At 40.7% G+C, this 18,813-nt stretch overlaps 1 protein-coding gene across 5 annotated transcripts in view; it reads right to left on the bottom strand.

Moving 5' to 3' along the window:
* The window catches only part of PCDH15 (protocadherin related 15), a 599,860-nt gene that overhangs the window by 319,231 nt on the left and 261,816 nt on the right, over positions 1-18,813 (bottom strand). For 3 of the 5 annotated variants that reach the window (XM_069863953.1, XM_069863954.1, XM_069863955.1), the window contains 2 exons: positions 932-946; positions 187-252 (listed from right to left, as the gene is read on the bottom strand). In XM_069863953.1, coding sequence (XP_069720054.1) covers positions 187-252; positions 932-946 — 81 coding nt within the window. The remainder of the gene's footprint in view (positions 1-186; positions 253-931; positions 947-18,813) is intronic. The other 2 variants (XM_069863958.1, XM_069863956.1) reach the window with 1 other exon arrangement.

Genomic DNA, 18,813 nt, shown 5'->3' with positions numbered 1-18,813 from the left:
TAATTTTTTAGGAAGAGACACCACCCTCTTGGCATTTTGGAACATTGTCCCCCTTCCACCCACGATCCCCAAGAGCTGTAGCAGAGAGTCCTTGCTGCGCGCCAGATGCAGCTCTTGGCCACACGCCTCACCCCAGGAATCTAACGGGGAGATGGAAGGGGTGCAGCGGGGAACTGGGTCACTCACCGTTCCGGCTCTCTTCATCGATAGGAACTATTGTGGCTGGAGGACCTGTTCTGGCCAATTTGCAATCTATAAAGATGAAAAGAAAAGTTATTTCCAGTTCCAGAAGAAAGATCTTCGAGGTTCTGTTACTTTTTTGTAAAACAAGTCAGCATAATCAGTGTACTGAAGTCAAGTATTCACTTAAACACAACGTATATGCGAGCTACAACTGTTAGCTAACTTACAGTCACAGAAAATCAGAGTTTGAGCTGTTTGCTTATCCCTTACTCAGATAATAAGGAAAGGGAGAATCCGATGACAAAGGATTCAGCATCTCAGATGCTGATCCACATTTAAAATAAACACTTAAACAGCAAAAACTAAATATGGTTTGTTCTGTTATGTCTTACATGAGCCTTCCTTTCCTTGTCGTGGACACAGACACGCTGAATGGTTGTCACATATGCCCTCAACACAGTTTGATGGCTATACTAATAAACCCATTCATGTCTTGCTCTAGAGATACCGCCAGGGATCTCGGGGAAGGAAATGTCCTTCAAGACAGGGATAATGCAATGGTAATTTAACCCAAAGAAATAACAGAGAAATGATTAAAAAATATAAACACAACAGAAACAAACATAATTTTAATTGTAACAAAAAGATCTACTTAAAGAGCGCTAACAGAATTTTCATAATATTCTAAGCAAAACAAAAACTGGAAACAGACAAGCAATGTTCAGGAAGTCACATTTTTCCATCTTACCCTCATATTGCCAGTCTGCAGTCAAAAGTTTAGAGCCATCAATGGAAGCAGAGCAGAATAATGAAAGAAAATAAGTAAGATTTTGTTGGTTTACTCAAAAGATAGGTTCAAAGACATAAAGCAATACATGCAGAGCTAGCAAACACATAGGTGTAGCCCTAAAACTCATAAAAGCATGTGTACTACATTTGACGACTATACTTTGTGAATTATTTGTTTTTCTACATTAAGTAGAAAAAAAATATCACCTCTTTAAAGCACACAGAAATAAAAATTAATTAAGCAGTGCTTTTCGTTTTCCAGGAGCCTTGCCGTACCACTGACAGCGTAATAAGAGATAAGTAGTCTCCTTCCCATTTTCCCACGGAGAACTGCACACGAGGTTGCAGTCCATATTTTCAAAGACATTTAGAGGCCCCCCAGCTGCTCGGTACAGCCCCGGCCACGTGGAGGGCTGCACCCTGTTGGTAAGAAATGACAGCGCTAACTGAGAGGACTCAATGCTTTATACAGAAATCCCAACAAGAAATCATCCGTAAATGAATTGCAAGTGCAAGCTGAAGTGAAATGCTGCTTCCTACCTTATGACAAGAGCTGCGAACCGACTGACTTCAACAGCAGCTAATTTCAGACTATAATCACCCAGCACAGCTAAGGTCTATGAAGGAAGATCAAACTAGGGAAGCGATCCCTCAGGCCTCTGAGGTGCTCAGGGATATGGTTTAGAGGCAGGTAGGAATGGTTGGACTCGATAACCTAAGAGGTCTTTTCCAACCTAGTGATTCTGTAATTCTCTGTTCAGACGGAGCCTAGAAAGGCCGTCTCCATGGCACAGGAATTCCCTCTAGCAACACTGATGGGTTCAACTGAGAGACACAACTTGCTCCCTCTCCTTCCTCACAGCAGCGATAGCGCTTGCGGAGTCTCATAGACTCACTCAGTTTGCTGTCCCCAAGCAGTCTAAATAAAAGTCTTGAATGAACAAATACTCTACTTATTCCTCTTATTCATATAAGCTCTACTTTGATAAATAAAAATTGAATATTTGCTGTTAAGAATTTTAAAGCTTTTTCTTTTGAAGGCATTCACAGAGCAAATAAATGGTCTAAAAAGCTAAACTTTTTGTTTTGTTGTGATTTCCTATGAGCATTTCCTGGGGGAAGATAAGCAAGCTTGCATAGCTACATGAAATAAAATACTTTTTTTCCCCACTCTTACGTTTTTTCAATGGATGCTATAAGAATAACTGAACCGTAAGAGACAACTCTACCCTTTACACTTTTCTAGAAGTTTAGAATGTGGGTAACTGTATGACCTTTCAACAAACTCTTTGTTAGGGCAATGAAGCTCAAGGATACAAACATCTGCTGAGTCTGTTTTCACAAAGGGTGCCGCTATTCACCATTGAACAGTCATTTGGATGCAAACCGACAAAGAAATCCAGAGCAGGGACAACTTTTTTAATTCAAAAATTGCATGTGCCTCACCAAAAGGATAATTTTTTTTTTTTTTAAGAAAAACTAAATGAGCTTTTTCCCATCATCTCTATTTCCACGATGATGTTTTCTCTTTGCTGGGTGTCTCAATGAAAAGCTCACCCAAGTCATGCCAATCTCCAGTGCTATTCTTCGATATACAAATTATCAAAATTAATAGTCAATCGTATGTTAGCAGCCTATTCACAGGATTGGTTATTTTCATCAAACACATCAGGATTTCCAGAATTATACTCAAGTCGGTTATATAGTAAGTTTAAAATGGAGAGCATTGAAATCTAGATATAAGGTCTCAGAGAAAATGCAGACTGTATAGTTAAGTTCAGCAATTTGCACAGGATTTATTGCAAGTGTGAACAGTTGAAGCAATAAAATTTACCATGAGATAAATTTTAATGAAAAGAGCAGCAACATCCAAATCTATTTCCATAGCTAGGGGAGAAAAAAAATAAACAGGATGTGTCATAGAAATCTTGCTGTGGATTACCCTCATGGCACCAATAAAAAATTTCTCAAGAAATGTGTATTTTTATTGCACAGATAAGAGTTTGCAGATTATTTCATATAATTTCAACAATGTCAGTACGAGCCAAATATGAGAATGCTTTTTAAGATGCTTGTCACCCCTCATTCCCTTCTCAAAGACTGAGCCTCATAACGCCCCAGCCTTATTTAGCTTCACATCCATCACCATACACTGAACAGATAAATTTAAAATTGCACTCTTACACAAATTTCCCATCCAAAGGCAGACAATAATTTTAATTAAAAATCTTAAAGATAAATTACACGCCTTAAACACATGGGTGGTGCCTTTCCTTTTTCTGTGCCAAACCACAATCAATAAGCAGTAGCAGCAATAAGACCAAGCGGCTCCAGCACCGCGCTTAACTCGCAAGCACCAGCCAGACCTGGTGGGAAATATCCGATACGTGAAAAAACATCATAACACTGAGCCAGCTGCACAGAAAGGTTATTCCTGTCACAAAGAGGATAGACACACACCCCCCTATGAAGATGACAGAGGCTTGAATTATTTAGTCTAGGAAAATGAAACCTCTCTAAAAATACACTAGGTAAATATCAAGGAGGAAATCCGAGTTCCTTACCTAAAGAGCAATACTAGTGCAAAGCACAATATGGTGCAAAGGAGAAATGGCTGCATGCTGCCCACAGATTTAAAAAGTACGTTTCCAGCTTGAACAGTGTTTTTTTTTCATTCTGGGACTTGCAGAGAAGTTAGATCCTGGAACACTCTTCCACAGCAGGAATAGCACGAAAAAGCAGTATCGGCATTTGGAGACATACTTAATTTGTTTATCAAAAGAATTACATGAAACACTCCTCTGCAATAGGATTAGATGTTATTATATCAATTCTATTTAAACGTTCCTCAACAGAAAATATTTCAGTAGCAAGAGATTCTTCTATTCAACATAAACAAGCATAGATAATTGCTACATCAGAGGTGATGTACAAAGGACATATTTAATCACGTTTTTCTGCTCTCTTGTTTTACAGCACCCTACGTCTGATTGTGGGCCTCCCTATAACCCTACTGGATATTTTAACCATTCAGATTTCACGCTGCAGATTATCACCAGAAAACAACTCAAAATTTTAATAAGACTATTGACAGGCTGAGAGAGTTGGGGTTGTTCAGCCTGGAGAAGAGAGGGCTCCGAGGAGACCTTAGAGCGACCTTCCAGTACCTGAAGGGGCTACAAGAAAGCTGGGGAGGGACTGTTCACAAAGGCTTGGAGTGATAGGATGAGGGGGAACGGGTATAAACTGGAGAGGGGCAGATTTAGACTAGACATAAGGAGGAATTTCTTCACCGTGAGGGTGGTGAGACACTGCCCCAGGTTGCCCAGGGAAGCTGTGGCTGCCCCATCCCTGGAGGTGTTCAGGGCCAGGTTGGATGGGCCTTGGAGCCCCTGATCCAGTGGGAGGCGTCCCTGCCTGTGGCAGAGGGGGTGGAACTGGATGATCTTCAGGATTCCTTCCAATCCAAGCTATTCTATGATTCTACTGCAACTGCCATGAGAGAAGATGGTTTCTTTACATCAGGCAGTTCCTTTGAGAAGAAGTTCCTGTGGTGGGACCCCTGCACAGCCAGAGGCTGCTGTCCTCCTTGTCTTCCCCAGGCAAGGATCCACCACTCTGCTGGGATCGCAGGGAGAAGTGACACGCTGAACCATAGCCTGTGTGTTCTACAGTAACTTGTTTTACCTTTCTCAACAAGAAACAAGTTGTTCTTGCAGTTCCTGGGCATAATGGAGGAGGCACAGAAGTCAAATCATACTGAACTGAACACACTTTCAGGAAGGCAGAAAAGGCTCTACATCAATGAGCTTCCCAAGCTGCAGTTTTCATCTGTCTACGCGGCAGCGTGGTAAATGTAATCATGATGTAGCCGTGCCCTCCCGCCAGGCTCCTTACAGAAAAGGCAGCAGGCAAACCTAACTCGGTACATAGAACAACAAACTACGAAGACTTCCTTTTTAGCTTTCCTAAAAGCTTCCAGAAAAGCGTTTCTGTTCCTGTCATTAACTTCACTGTTTTAGCTCACCAGCGCATTTGCTTTACAATTACATGATCAAGGCAAAGGCAGATAAATAAAGAGGCTGACTCCTCAGGAGCACAGGGAAAATCTATGTGACAAACTGGTCATGGAACAGTTACATGGCTCAGATGCATTTGGTTTCTGACAGCTAAGTTTCATTATTTTAATTTCTAATTATTTTTAATGAGATGGCTCCAAGGAAACCCTCAATCATTGTTCTAGGTAACATGTTCAGCAAGGTCCAACAGCCTGAGCCAAAACAAACGTAACAACCAGATTAATCCTGTACCCTGCCGAGGGAGAGCTGCTGTACCACCTTCCTTTCACCTCCTCTGCGTCTTCTCAAAGCCACCTCCAACTGCTACACTTCAGAGAGGTTTTCTCTCTACTTCAACTTTATAGCTAAAGCAAACAGAAACATCTATAAAACCAAACCCAAATGTTACCGAATCAGCTAATAAGAAGGTATGAGTGGGGAAAACAGGCAGGCAACGTGGAAAGCTGTAAAAACACCTAAGTGGGGACAGTCCCAAGACGAGCCAGGATCAGACGCCTGGGTAGCCAAGGTCCCTTTTGACCATCCCTCCCCCTAGCCAGGGGGTTATGGCTAATGGCAGTGCATTTTCCACTCCTCATTTCCACCATCCCAAAGGCCAGCTGTATCCTCCCAGATCCTCTCTGCCAGGGGCTCTTTCTCCTGCCATCTCCTAGTCTGATCTCAGTGCCAGGGAAAGTCATGGAGCAGGTGATCTTGAGTGCTCTCATGAAGCACATGCAGGAGAACTGGGTGATCAGGCCCAGTCAATATGGGTTCACAAAAGGCAGGTCTTGCCAAACTAACCTGATCGCCTTCTATGACAAAGGGACTCGGCTGCTGGACGAGGGGAAGGCTGTGGATGGATATTCCTGGACTTCAGTAAAGCCTTTGACACAGTTTCTCACAGCATTCTGCTTGAGAAACTGTCACCTCTGGGCTGGACAGGCGCACACTCTCCTGGGTGGAAAACTGGTTGGCTGGAGGGCCCAGAGAGGGGTGGGAAATGGAGTTAACTCCAGCTGGAGGCCAGTGACAAGTGGGGTTCCCCAGGGCTGAGTGCTGGGTCCAGCCCTGTTCAATGTCTTTATCAATGACCTGGATGAAGGCATCGAGTGCACCCTTAGCAAGTTTGCGGATGACACTAAGCTGGGTGGGAGTGTCGACCTGCTGGAGGGCAGGGAGGCTCTGCAAAGGGATCTGAACAGGCTGGACCGCTGGGCAGAGTCCAATGGCATGAGGTTTAACAAGGCCAAATGCCGGGTCCTGCACTTGGGGCACAACAACCCTGAGCAGCTACAGACTAGGAGAAGTCTGTCTAGAAAGCTGCCTGGAGGAGAGGGACCTGGGGGTGTTGGTTGACAGCGACTGAACATGAGCCAGCAGTGGCCCAGGTGGCCAAGAAGGCCAATGGCATCTTGGCTTGGATCAGAAACGGCGTGACCAGCAGGTCCAGGGAGGTTCTTCTCCCTCTGGACTCAGCACTGGGGAGACCGCTCCTCGAATCCTGTGTTCAGTTCTGGGCCCCTCACCACAAGAAGGATGTTGAGGCTCTGGAGAGAGTCCAGAGAAAAGCAACGAAGCTGGTGAAGGGGCTGGAGAACAGGCCTGATGAGGAACGGCTGAGAGAGCTGGGGGTGTTTAGCCTGGAGAAGAGGAGGCTGAGGGGAGACCTCATTGCTCTCCACAACTACCTGAAAGGAGGTTGTGGAGAGGAGGGAGCTGGGCTCTTCTCCCAGGTGACAGGGGACAGGACAAGAGGGAATGGCCTCAAGCTCCACCAGGGGAGATTTAGGCTGGACATTAGGAAAAAATTTTTCACGGAAAGGGTCATTGGGCACTGGCAGAGGCTGCCCAGGGAGGTGGTTGATTCACTTTCCCTGGAGGGGTTTAAGGCACGGGTGGACGAGGTGCTGAGGGACATGGTTTAGTGTTTGATAGGAATGGTTGGACTCGATGATCCAGTGGGTCTCTTCCAACCTGGTTATTCTATGATTCTATGATTCTCCTGAGAGAGCAGTCCCTCTCCAAAGAGGTTTTGAAAGACCTCAGGAATGCTCTCCTGCTCCAAATACCCTGAGGGATGCACTTCTTCCCCATTAACTGCAGAAGGAGCTTATGGTGCTACAGCAGCTTTTGCAAACCTCTCCTTTAAAACAGTTCCAGTGAGCCCCATATTCATACATTTGCAGTGATGGCTGTAAACACGTCTGTAAAGACACATTTGGAGGCTGTTCGACAACGAAAACGTAGTCACAGCGATAAAGTACTGCCTATAACATACCTCTACTAAACACGGTTACTAGGAAACCCAAAATACCCATTCATACTTCATATATCCCTAAATTCCAGTTAACTAAAATGCGAGTTAGCTAGGAGCTGTGTCTGAAGTTGGCTGTTCTGATCATTAAATGATATCACTATTAGGCATGCAATTATACTGACTGCTCATAAGTTTTAATAATTAAAAGTAACTTGCCCCGTGAAGCCTTACAAATTTAAGTGACAATAACCAAAAAAAGGTCTCCTACAACTTTCAAGAGGGGATCTGTATTCCCATAACAGAGCACAGCTTTCAGAAAAGTTCAGTAATTTAGTCCTACCACATCAAAGACAGAACGAGTTTTATCCTGACAAAAGAAGCGAGCTGCCTTGCAGGGGGTGCAGCACACTCATCTGGAAAACAAAAAGCCATCCGGAACCTCTCTGGGGACATTTTTCTGTGAAATATCTGTCATCTCCTCCTAAGTGCTCCTGAAATTAAAACTGAAAAAAAATTCCACTTCACTGTGCTAATCACCACCTCTTCTTCCAGCTGCTTCAGAAACACCCAGTTATTACTCTAACTTATTTTACATTTTATCTTAGACTCAATTTTGCTTTCAAATATCCAGATAAGCAGTCTTGTTTGGTTTTATTTAAACAAACTGTCATAGTGAGTACAACAAGCAATCTCAAAAAAACTGACTCAGCTCTGAGCAGATACACAGCCTGATTTAAAAGACACTTTTCTGCTCACTAACTGCTCAGAAAAATTATTTGTTGGCAGACCCTAAACTATCTCAGTGGCTGCTGAAGGCTCTATTACTCCTCTGCATCAATCCCTTACCCACCTCAGGCTTCTCCGCAAGTGAGAAAATCACACTGTGCAATTGCTCTGTATTTATGTTTCACCCCCCCTTTTGTTTTATTAATGAAGTGTAGCACGTTAAACTTCACAAACACTCGGTATTTGTCTGCACGTTTAATCCAAGCTGAAAACATATTGCAAGGTGAGGCACATCACGGTGACAACAGCTTTCCTGCAACACTGTGAACTCAGGGGACACGAGGCCCAATAACTGAGGCACTGAACAACACTGTATTTGTTAAACAGAAAAACTTCCAACCCATCTTCAAGCCCAGCCTACAAAAGCAATATTCCAAGGAAATAGTCTTAACTCCTATTTTTTTTTTTTTTTATTTCTGTTAATTTATCCAATCTCTTCCTGAATTCATGAAAGCGTGTAGCAGCTACAACATCTTAGAGCAAGCTGATTTTGAACCTAGTCACTACCTCACATGGTACCATCTCAACAGGGTACAGGAAGGAACAGCATCCAACCATTCCCTACTGACTCTCTACGCCCCCTGTGTCTTCAATAAACCATTTTATTATGCCTAAACATTGCAGCAAAGAACAATTTAAAAAGAGTTTAGGATTCTGATCCGCTTCAGTGACTATGTGCTATGAATAACAAAAATGGTATTATGGAAAATTTTGTATTAAAATTGGTTGCCATCTTTAATCTAAGACACTGCAACTGTGAAGCCTCTAAACAAAGAGCTCTGCTAATGCCTCAGAATCATCACCCATTGCACTCAGATAATTTTTAAGTCAAATGTGCAAAAATTACAGGAAGGTAAGCGGTTGAGTCACCTTCCCTGGAGAGGTTTAAGGGACAAGTGGACGAGGTGCTGAGGGACATGGGTTAGTGTTTGATAGGAATGGTTGGACTCAATGATCCGGTGGGTCTCTTCCAACCTGGTGATTCTATGATTCTATAACCAGCCAGCCTAACCCCTTTTTAAAACAAGCATAGATGCACACAAGCCAGAGCTTTCAGGCTAACTTCCCCCCAGCCAGGTATATCCTCCAGAAATGCCGGAGCAGTTTGGCACGCTGCTGCCTCTCGCCTGGAGGGAAGGTCATCCCACTGCTGACCTGGCGAAGCAGAACACAGCAGCATTTTTGTTTGAATAGCAGCAGCTGACACCAAAGCAGTAACAAACACCAGACAAGCAAGACTGGAGGCTTTGGCACCTTGGTCCACCCCTGCAGTTCCTGAAGCCCCTATCCAACCCCAGGCTAACGCACAAACTTCTTTCTCTAAACACTGGATTAACAAGCCCAGCTCTCTGCTTGTGCTCTGCACCAACTGAGATACTCGAGCCACTTGATTTGCTACTCATGCAATTATAGAGAACTCCGATAGTGCAACACCAAATGCTGGGAAGACAACGTCTCCAAGACTGAAGCACTGACCAGTCATTTGGTACTAGGACAAGCCTGACACCGCAAGCAAGCCAATACTCTTTTCCAGAGCCAGAAGATTGGGAGCAGAGTTAAAGAAAAGCCTAAATGAACAGAGGGGAGTTTTCTAGTACCTCAAAAGTTGACCTAGAAGTCTATGTTTATAAAGTTTTGTTCCTTCCCCTCTGCATTTATATGCATTTTAATTTTGTTCTAATGGGACAATTACCAATTTTGCCCTAACGTGTTTAATTTTGCTCTCTAGTGACAATTAAACAAAGCAAACACCCAACAGTCAGCAGCGCTCCTTAGTTCAGTGAGAGTAGTAAGCATTAAGCAGCAGGCTAAATTTCAAGCATACACTTTTCAACTCTGACCCTTTCCCTCCACGTTAACAGAAAGAGAAGAAGAGCTTCTGAAAGATGGTTTAGGAAGTCAAAGTATTTTAAGCTTCTGCCCCCCACCCCATTTCTTCTGCCTTGTTAAACACATGAAACACTTGCATAAAAGTCTTAAGAGATATACAGTAAGAACCAGTAAGTCCGGTCTTCAAGCCTGAGCCACTGATAACGCTGTGGCCATTTGAAGTAGGAAATTAATGGGAAGTCATTAATGAAAACAAAGGCACATGATTTCTGCCTGATCACTACCTGAGAATTAAAGAGAGTTTGTCCGATGTACAATGGAACAAAGCCAAAACACATGCACCGGGTGATTTACTAAGACATTGCCAGAACACCCAGTGCCAGGAGGGAAGGTTCTGAGCCACCAGGGCGGCTGGAGATGGTACAAGCTACTGAGGAAGCTTGTTTCAAGAGAATGAATTGCTTCACAAAACAGAATATCAATGAATACAGTAAAACCTCAAGGCTTTATAGACTGACATTTCCAAACTCCTGGGAGCTTACAATGGTGCAGGGAAAGGGATAGTGTGTTTTCCGCCTCATTTTAACTGGAGATGCAAGAACTGGAATTCTAACAGACCATGGCAAGGGCTGAGGTTAATGCACCTCACATTTCAATCTGCTGGAAACTTTATTTGTTTTCAGACGCAATTTATTCTCATAAATGCCGCAATGATTAAGTATTCAGTCATAATTCATTAAGTAAACAGCCCATTGAAAGACCTTATCCTTACCTCCACATTTCACACTTTCACCAGTCATTCAGTGGGGAACACTCGTCAAAAAAACCCATGAAAGCCTCTTCTCTAAACATTTTTATTAGGAACCTTGTTGTGTAAATCAAGAGCTACATAGAACATACATTTAAATTGAGTAACTAAGCAACCTAATTTCAGGGGAAAATGTCCTGGCTTGTTTCCTGTGTGACCGAATTCAGAACTACAGCTGTGCAATTTAGGATAAGCTTGGCATAAGCTTTACATTAGCAGGCTTGTACTACAATTGCTCTGTATTGAAAATAACATAAGAAGGGCTTTCACAGACTATTTCAAGGTCTTCCTGACAGACATCTCTAATTGTAGAAACTGGGAAGGAATGACAGTGAATTTGAGTTTGTTTCAAACACATTTGTGATACTTCCTACACTGATCTTCTGTGCTTTATTTCAGACTGGCTCCGTTAAGCACTACTCCAAATTTCATTGCTCAGAAATTCAAACAATCCGGTGAAAGATAATCTAAATGTTAAAATCTGCCTGAAGCTGAACTAGGCTTAGGTTTTTTTTTAATTAACCGGACAAAAAGTGAGGCTGACTGATAAAGTACAAAAAGGACAAAAAACAAAGAAAGAGTATCACTGTAAGCTCCTCTTCCCATAGCCACAGAAAACATACTTTAATACAGAATAAGCAACCTGAACAGCTGACTTATTTTGTAGCTTTATTTCTCCATTCTTCCAACTCTTTTTGTACAGTTATAATATCTGAAAAGGATCTGGTATGTGCAAATTGCCCTGCAAGTGCCATGAATTGCTACTTTACTTTTACAGCTTTAGAAAAATGAAGTACCATCCATCTTTTGGGCAATGTTCTTTTAGACTGGAACAACTTTCCATTCTACAAGCGGTTTTGGAGTTGACAGAGTCTTTAAAAAAATCATACTTGTGCCTGAAAACACCATATAACACAAAAGCATGATACTATGCCAAGTGGCACCTAAAATTGCTATTATCAAAAGTAATTTTTAAGACCATTAAAATGTGCTGGAGGAGTCAAGAATAGCTGCAATATCTTCATAAGTGCTTAAACTTCAGAACTTGACTAAAGCTGCTTTTAACCATTAACATTCACTGAGCATTAAAATTTCATGCTGTTTTCAATTTTTCAAAATTCTATTTTCCCTATTACTTGTGTAATGCATTTAAGACAAAAATTTCATACAGATGGATGAGAAAATATTTACTATTTGGAATTAAACTGAATCCAGGTACTATAAGCAAATTTTGAAGTCACAGCAATTTTAACTGCTGTATAAAAGCAGACGTTCAACTACTAGTACAGAGCAACTTGGAAAAAAAGATTGGAAATACGTTTAAACTTTTATATTGTCAAACCTTCTTTACATGCGAATAAAAACAGATTAACATATATTCAATGGAACTTAAGAGAGGAGACAATTAAATGCCTATAGATAAGCTGATAATATTTAGCCTTTTCTTATTCCTAAAGGGTGAACTTTTAGACTTTAGAAAGGGTGACTTTTAGACTTGAGGCTCAATATTAATGTTCACTGACATTGAAATCACATTTAATTATCAGGCTTCCTGTCTCCCCTTGAAGAGTTTCTCCAAATTCAGTTCAAGATTCTTTTTGCAACCAACAAACACAGAAAACACAAATTTGCCTTGTACAGAACTGTTTTGAGATTAGCTGAGACAAAAAAAAAAGAAGCATTAAGAGGAATTTTAAAGATAAAAGAATCAGAAAAGAAACCTTCAGGAAATTTTGCTATATACACAAGAATATTTTCATTTTTTAAATAGATGTAAAATCTTAGAATATTACATTACCATACGTGCATAGCACTAAACTGTATTCTTGAAACTATGTTGTCAGCAACTTTCTTTAAAAAGCAGTGCTTTATAGACTAGAAAAATATTATATTGACATGAAATCTCAAACTCCCTTTGGATTTTTAAGATTATGCTCCTCTCCCCCATTCTAGACATCAAACACATTTACATCTTATCAAGCAAAATCCAAGAGTCAAGAGTCTACCTTCCAACTAGGGTGGCAGAACAACAAAGAGCTGGTTTGCTCCTCCAGCACTGAACACCAGCTGCTGTAAATCTTGAGAATTCAAGAAGATCCCCTTTGTCCCAGCTGTGCCAAATCCAGCATGGGTAACCCTAATTAACCTGGCAGCTCTGGCATTGTTTGTGCCTCAGATAATTAACTAGTAATTTTGTGAACATTTACAGACTGTGTCTATACATATATATATATATATATATACACACACACACATATCTTTCTCATGACATCTCTAACAAAGTCAACGTTGATCAACACCTTCCTGTAACTTAATCAAAACATTCAAGCAGCGGTGCCAGGAGGAGAGTAAGCCACAAAAAGGTTTAAATATTCCAAGTAGAGGACATTGTATCCGACATTAGTGGCCAAAAAGCCCCGGAGTCCACAAAAAGGGCCAAAATCTGGTTTTTAAGTATATTTCCAAGCAGACGTGTTGTAGCGAAATATAGGAAGTAGCACATAGAATCATAAAATAGTTTGGGTTGGAAGGGACCATAAAGATCATCGAGTTCCAACTCCCCTGCCATGGGCAGGGACATAATGAGCTTCTACTTACAAGCAGTTCCTGTGGCTTCATAAAGTTAGCTTATTCTGCACAGAGAAGGTTGACTCATATTCACAAGTCAAAAATTAATTAGCCAAGGATATAGAAAATGCTGCCCCACAACCTGGATGAAAAGGTAGAGAGCTGTGTGTGGAAAACAGGCTCTAAAGTCAGAGATACAAGGTCCTTTACCAAAGAAAAGAAAAAAAGGTTGAGACATCTAAGACATTGTGCAACTCTTACATGCCACCTGATTGAGTTTCATCTATTTGCACGTTCCTTATCCATGAAAAATGCAAAGTAATAAGACTTCACAGAAAGTGTCATCCTTTGAAGTATCTTTTTAATAAATTATGGTCCAATGGATTCAATAATTGAAGTCTGAAATGCTTTCTGCCCATCGCAGATCTAGCCTGTGTCTAAACAGCCTGAACTCAAGTTAATTATAAAAGCAATAAGGACTTTAATGTTGAACAGCTACAAAAAGTTATTTGTTTTTATTCTGGTTAGATGCACACTTTTGACACCTATTTTGTAGAAAAAAAAAATGATACATTTAATTTTATAATTAAAATCATTCCCATCTACAACAATAATACTACCTGTTCTTACGTAACTGGTAATTTGCCTTCCTGGTCCCACATTTTATGATTTCTTTTTTCAGGTAAATTCACAAATCATCTCCCAGTTCTAAACACAATTTACCTAAGTAGCGCAGAATGCTTATGTGCAAAGTTAGCACATCCTTCAAGACGTATTTTGGAAAAAAAAAAACTAATTGAGAAAAGCATGAAGATGTAACTTAAGCCTCTTTTTTTGAAGCATCCATTTAATAAGGCATCTACAATCTAATGTAAAAGAACATCTCTATGGCATCATGTTAATCCTGCCAGAATTTCCTTATACATGTATTGGGAAAGTCTGAGCACTATTAACTCAAAAATTATGTAGTAAATGCAAAATCGTTACAGCCTTTGTGGTCTTTGAACCAACTAAAGACCCATTTTAAAAAATCTAAGGGTTCAGGAATCTCCCCGTAAAAGCAAATAGTTGAGGGAAGAAGCACAGGATGAGACAAAGGACTCTGCCCCCTTCGGCAGATGGAAGCTGCTAGCACCCATCTGGAGAGGATTCCCCAAACGTGCTGAGCACCCCAAAAATACCATGTTAAAGCCAAGCAAGGCAGCTGGTGCGTGGGCTCTCCAAGCTCTATGAGCTAAAACACTTCTTCCTCTAGAAACTTACACACTTTAGACACAATGAGTTTGGTTTTTTCCTGTTTTTTAATAACCCTACTGAAAATTAAGTCAAAGCATGGTACATCTGCTGTCTGAAACCTTTATCATCAAACAACAGATAAACTGCAAGAAGAGACTTATGCATTTCTGCTACATTGAAAAAGACATCTCATATCCCTTGCAATATGACTCCAAACCCTCAAAATATTTACTTCTCAATTTTTACCTACTTGGAAAATAGTTTCAAAACCAAAGACCTTACAGTACATACCAATTACCATCAAAATCTCTATCTCATATATCTGGGAGAGTTTAAGACATGGAAAAAAAACAACTTTTCCTGAAACAGATGGAGTGTTGCACTTCTCAAGATACCAAATAACAAAAAAAATCCTAAAAAGAGCTAACAAACCTAGCGCTCCTGGTGCTATCAATGGGTATAGGTAAATTCACATAAAATGCAAGTTCAGCTTCTTATTGCAAAGGATATAAGAATTTCAGTAAAAGAGGATAGTTGATGGCAAAAATTAAGACTGATTATCACTTCTTGTAGAAATACAGCTCTCCCCAGTGCTGCAGCTCCTGCGAAAAACTAAAAGTGCCAAAGGAGCATCAGCTTCTGCCCATCAGTTACTCCTTTCCCTCTCCAAACACACAAGTGAACACGAGCACTTCCCCACCAGCATTTGACTAGAAAGGGCAAGTATTAGTAGGTGAACTTGTTACATCAGTCTTATCATAGAATCATAGGAATCATAGGATAACCAGGTTGGAAAAGACCCACCGGATCATCGAGTCCAACCCTTCCTATCAAACACTAGCAGAATGAATAGCAGAAGAGCTTACATCTGGAAACTAACAATGATTACAGAATTAATAATTGATTAATCACTGATCATTTAGCATAATTACCATGACACAAACATTTTTTAAAACAATTATCCATGTGCTTATTCAGGGAAGTTTTAAATCAGAAAGAATAGGAAACAAAGAAAATACATGTTGGTTTTTTTTCTTAAATTACAAAATCACAGTGATTATTCGGACCCTGCATCAGTGGGGTGGAGGGGGGCAGGTGGGGTGGGGGCAGAAGCAATGCCTCCAAGCTGCACTCATCTCTGTGGCTGGAAATAGAAGGATACAGAGGACGTTTCCACCTGCAAGATAGGATTAAAAATAATCCTGCAGATGAGACAGCAACTGCACAGGTATTTCTGTAGGTTGTAAACGTATCCTTAGCACTCAGCAGTGCCAAAGACTGTTCCCCTCCTAATCCCACTCAACACTGTTCCTTTATTCTATCTAGCACGCAGGCATTGATAAAGTAGCCCCCCTGACACAAACACACTCAGCTTCCACTCTGTGTCCAGGCTGGCTGTAATGGAGAGGTTGATTAATTTTGCCTTAGCCACATGCACAACCGAAAATAAATCCCAAGCCATTGATTACACTGGAAGAACAAGCAGATAAGGAGTTCCTTTTCATACCTCTAGTACTTAATTATACAAGGGTTCTACCCACAAGGACTGTACGAAAACAGCAGAGCATAGCTACACGATTTCTTTACTATTATATTTCATGTATGAGTGTTTACATTCTTTAAGTATGAATTTTGTTGTTTATGGGTTTATTTCTGGACAATGAAGAAAAGTCATTTATCTGAAGCCATTCCCTCACTTGTGTCAGTATGTTCATAGCTATTTTAATTACCAGACAACAACAGGCTCACTGATTATACGGAGCCCTGTGAAGACCATGCCTGTAAACGTCTGGCGTTACCTGCATTTCACATACTGAGGAACTCAGACATTTACAGTAGTCTCCATCCTGTCTTTTTTGAGCACCCAGAATGTTATTAGCCAAGCAGAGATTTTCATCACCTGTTAATCAGCACCTTCTCAGCAGAATCAAAAGACTAAGGCTTGAAGACAAACAAAACTAAGTCGCAAAGACCCTGGAGCTGTGAAACCACCGGCCCGTGCCACTGTACCCATTGGTGTTATTAACTAAACAGATAAAACTGCAGATCTGAGGAGTGATTGACTTGAGCAGCATCCCAGAGGCAAGCTGCTGTGTCTTCCTGATTAGCTTCATTCAATTATGTCTTCTTAATTGCTCACGTGGTAAAGCTCATTAAACGAAAAATAATATTGCTTCCCGCAGGTTGTGCACTTGAGATTTGAAAAACGGACCTCACTGGTGTACCTTTCAGGCACTACCAGATATTTCAAAGAGCAGCCACAATCCATCAAGAGCAAAGCAGACTTTTGTGGCTATAGAACCTTCAGCTCCATTGTGATCTCAATGACAACAGTATTTCCCATTTTCTTCTAAATTACTGGTAAATTTTCACTTTACAATTCTGCTTCCCCCCAGTAATCAAAATTTTAGAGTTAAGGTTAATGCAGCAGCTCATAATCTAAACAACATGAGGAAACAAACCAAATCTTTGGGTTTGTCTTTAGCTTTCTGGTGTTAACCACTAACCAATGCAACCCAGGAAGATTAAATACCACAGCTTCATAGAGCTACACTTAAGACTTTTTCTGTTCACTTTGGTGAATTCAAGTTTCACCATCACCATCTGTTCGTCAAGAAATGATTACAGAGCATTTCTCAATAAAAACTCTCCAATATTCCCAGACCACACTGCACACGCTGAAGCAGCATTATTTTTGAAGAGAACTATCTTCTTAGGCAGACAAGCAAGGAAGAGCCAGATTATTCCAAAGGGCTTTGGGTGTCTTCATGTTTTGGTTGAATGTTTTTCCATAGGAAACATAAACCAACTCCACATTGGTGCTCCTAACCCTACCTCGATCAAGTAAAAGCATCTTCACATACTGAACTGAGATAGATTTCCTACTGGGACAACCATACTTCATGACAATCTCTGAAGAAGCACATAGGATGTGCAATGTCAGGCCATGTCAGATGCTTTGGTTTAGGCTTGGACCATCCAGAGGTTCAAATTAAATTTTTAAATGAGGGAAGCCCCTAGCTGCTTACAGTTGTGTGTTTCTCTTTAGGACTCACCAGTTAAGTCTGTTCAAACAACCTTGTTTAGAAATAAGCTGTGAAATGAGTTTCATTCCAGACTTGCAGAACAGGTCCAATGATTAACTCCTATCTCATTATATACCCTTAAAGTCAGAGAACCACCCAGCAGTAACGGAATTACACAGAGCTGCTCAAGCCTGTGACATTCCGAAAAGACGATTCTATTACAGAAAACCCTTCTTGTTAGTAGAAATTAGGAAATACAAGCAGCTCATTCTAGCAAATGAAGAGGAAAAAAAAAAGTTACTTTAGCAATAACTTCTTTTTCTCAACAGACAATACCACAGAGCAGGATTTGACCCATCATAAGGGACAAATAAACCAAGTAGTCAATGTTGCGTCAATATTGCAGGCAAAATAATCAGTAGCTTAAAGATCAGAGACTAAAACTATGGTATTACAGTACAGGATCAAGCAAAGCAAACAGTGCAAGTAAACAATTTACTGTTCTGCAGGAGCACACTTAAAAATGCCCAAGATTTTACAATACCTTGAATAGAAACCCCATTTAGCAGTTTCTAAAATGAGAAGCGATAATGTTTATCACCACTGAATTCAAAAAAGAGAACTGAAAGAGCACTGTAGGGAAGCATACTCAAACTTGTAGTGCAATGTTCATCCTGTGAACATCAGCTTTCTAGGAGAATTTGGACTATAAGTTGGAATTTGTTCAGCTGTCAATTGCAGAGAACTCCCATCTGTCTCTAAACCCAATTTGAAAACAGTTTCTCTTCCTTGCTTCCTCTTTCACCTCCTCAGCCCTTCACTTTGCAATCAGGCTTAATTGAGTGCATCACAATAATTTGACATTATTTAAATACTTGATTTCTGCTTATTGTAGCCTACACAGATAAACTCTTCATTTTCACACCAATTTAAGTCTTGCTGTGCCTCAATATACTGTCTAATAAATGCTACAGTAAAGGACAGGTTTTTTTTTCCTTGCTGTTTTTTTAAACCTAAGTCAATGAGGCCTTTGGACTTTTTTTTTTTTTTTAAATCCATCTATTGCTTTCTTCTGTTTACACTAAAGTTTTCCTTTCACCATGAAAAAAACCCATTTCTTATATTTCAACAGACATCGCATAAAATGGGTGGGTATTTTAGGGAGGACAAACCTGGAAGCAAATCGAGCCTGTGTATAGTGGCAAAAGTCTTCAAGACAAAGACCTTTCCGAGTCTGCCCTATTTGCTCAAGTTCACATGAAATATTAA

Source organism: Phaenicophaeus curvirostris, chromosome 9 (assembly GCF_032191515.1).
Source record: "Phaenicophaeus curvirostris isolate KB17595 chromosome 9, BPBGC_Pcur_1.0, whole genome shotgun sequence".
NCBI classification, from domain to species: Eukaryota; Metazoa; Chordata; class Aves; order Cuculiformes; family Cuculidae; genus Phaenicophaeus; species Phaenicophaeus curvirostris.
The sequence above is the reverse complement of the archived record's forward strand: the minus strand, read 5'-3'. Positions and strand labels throughout refer to the sequence as shown.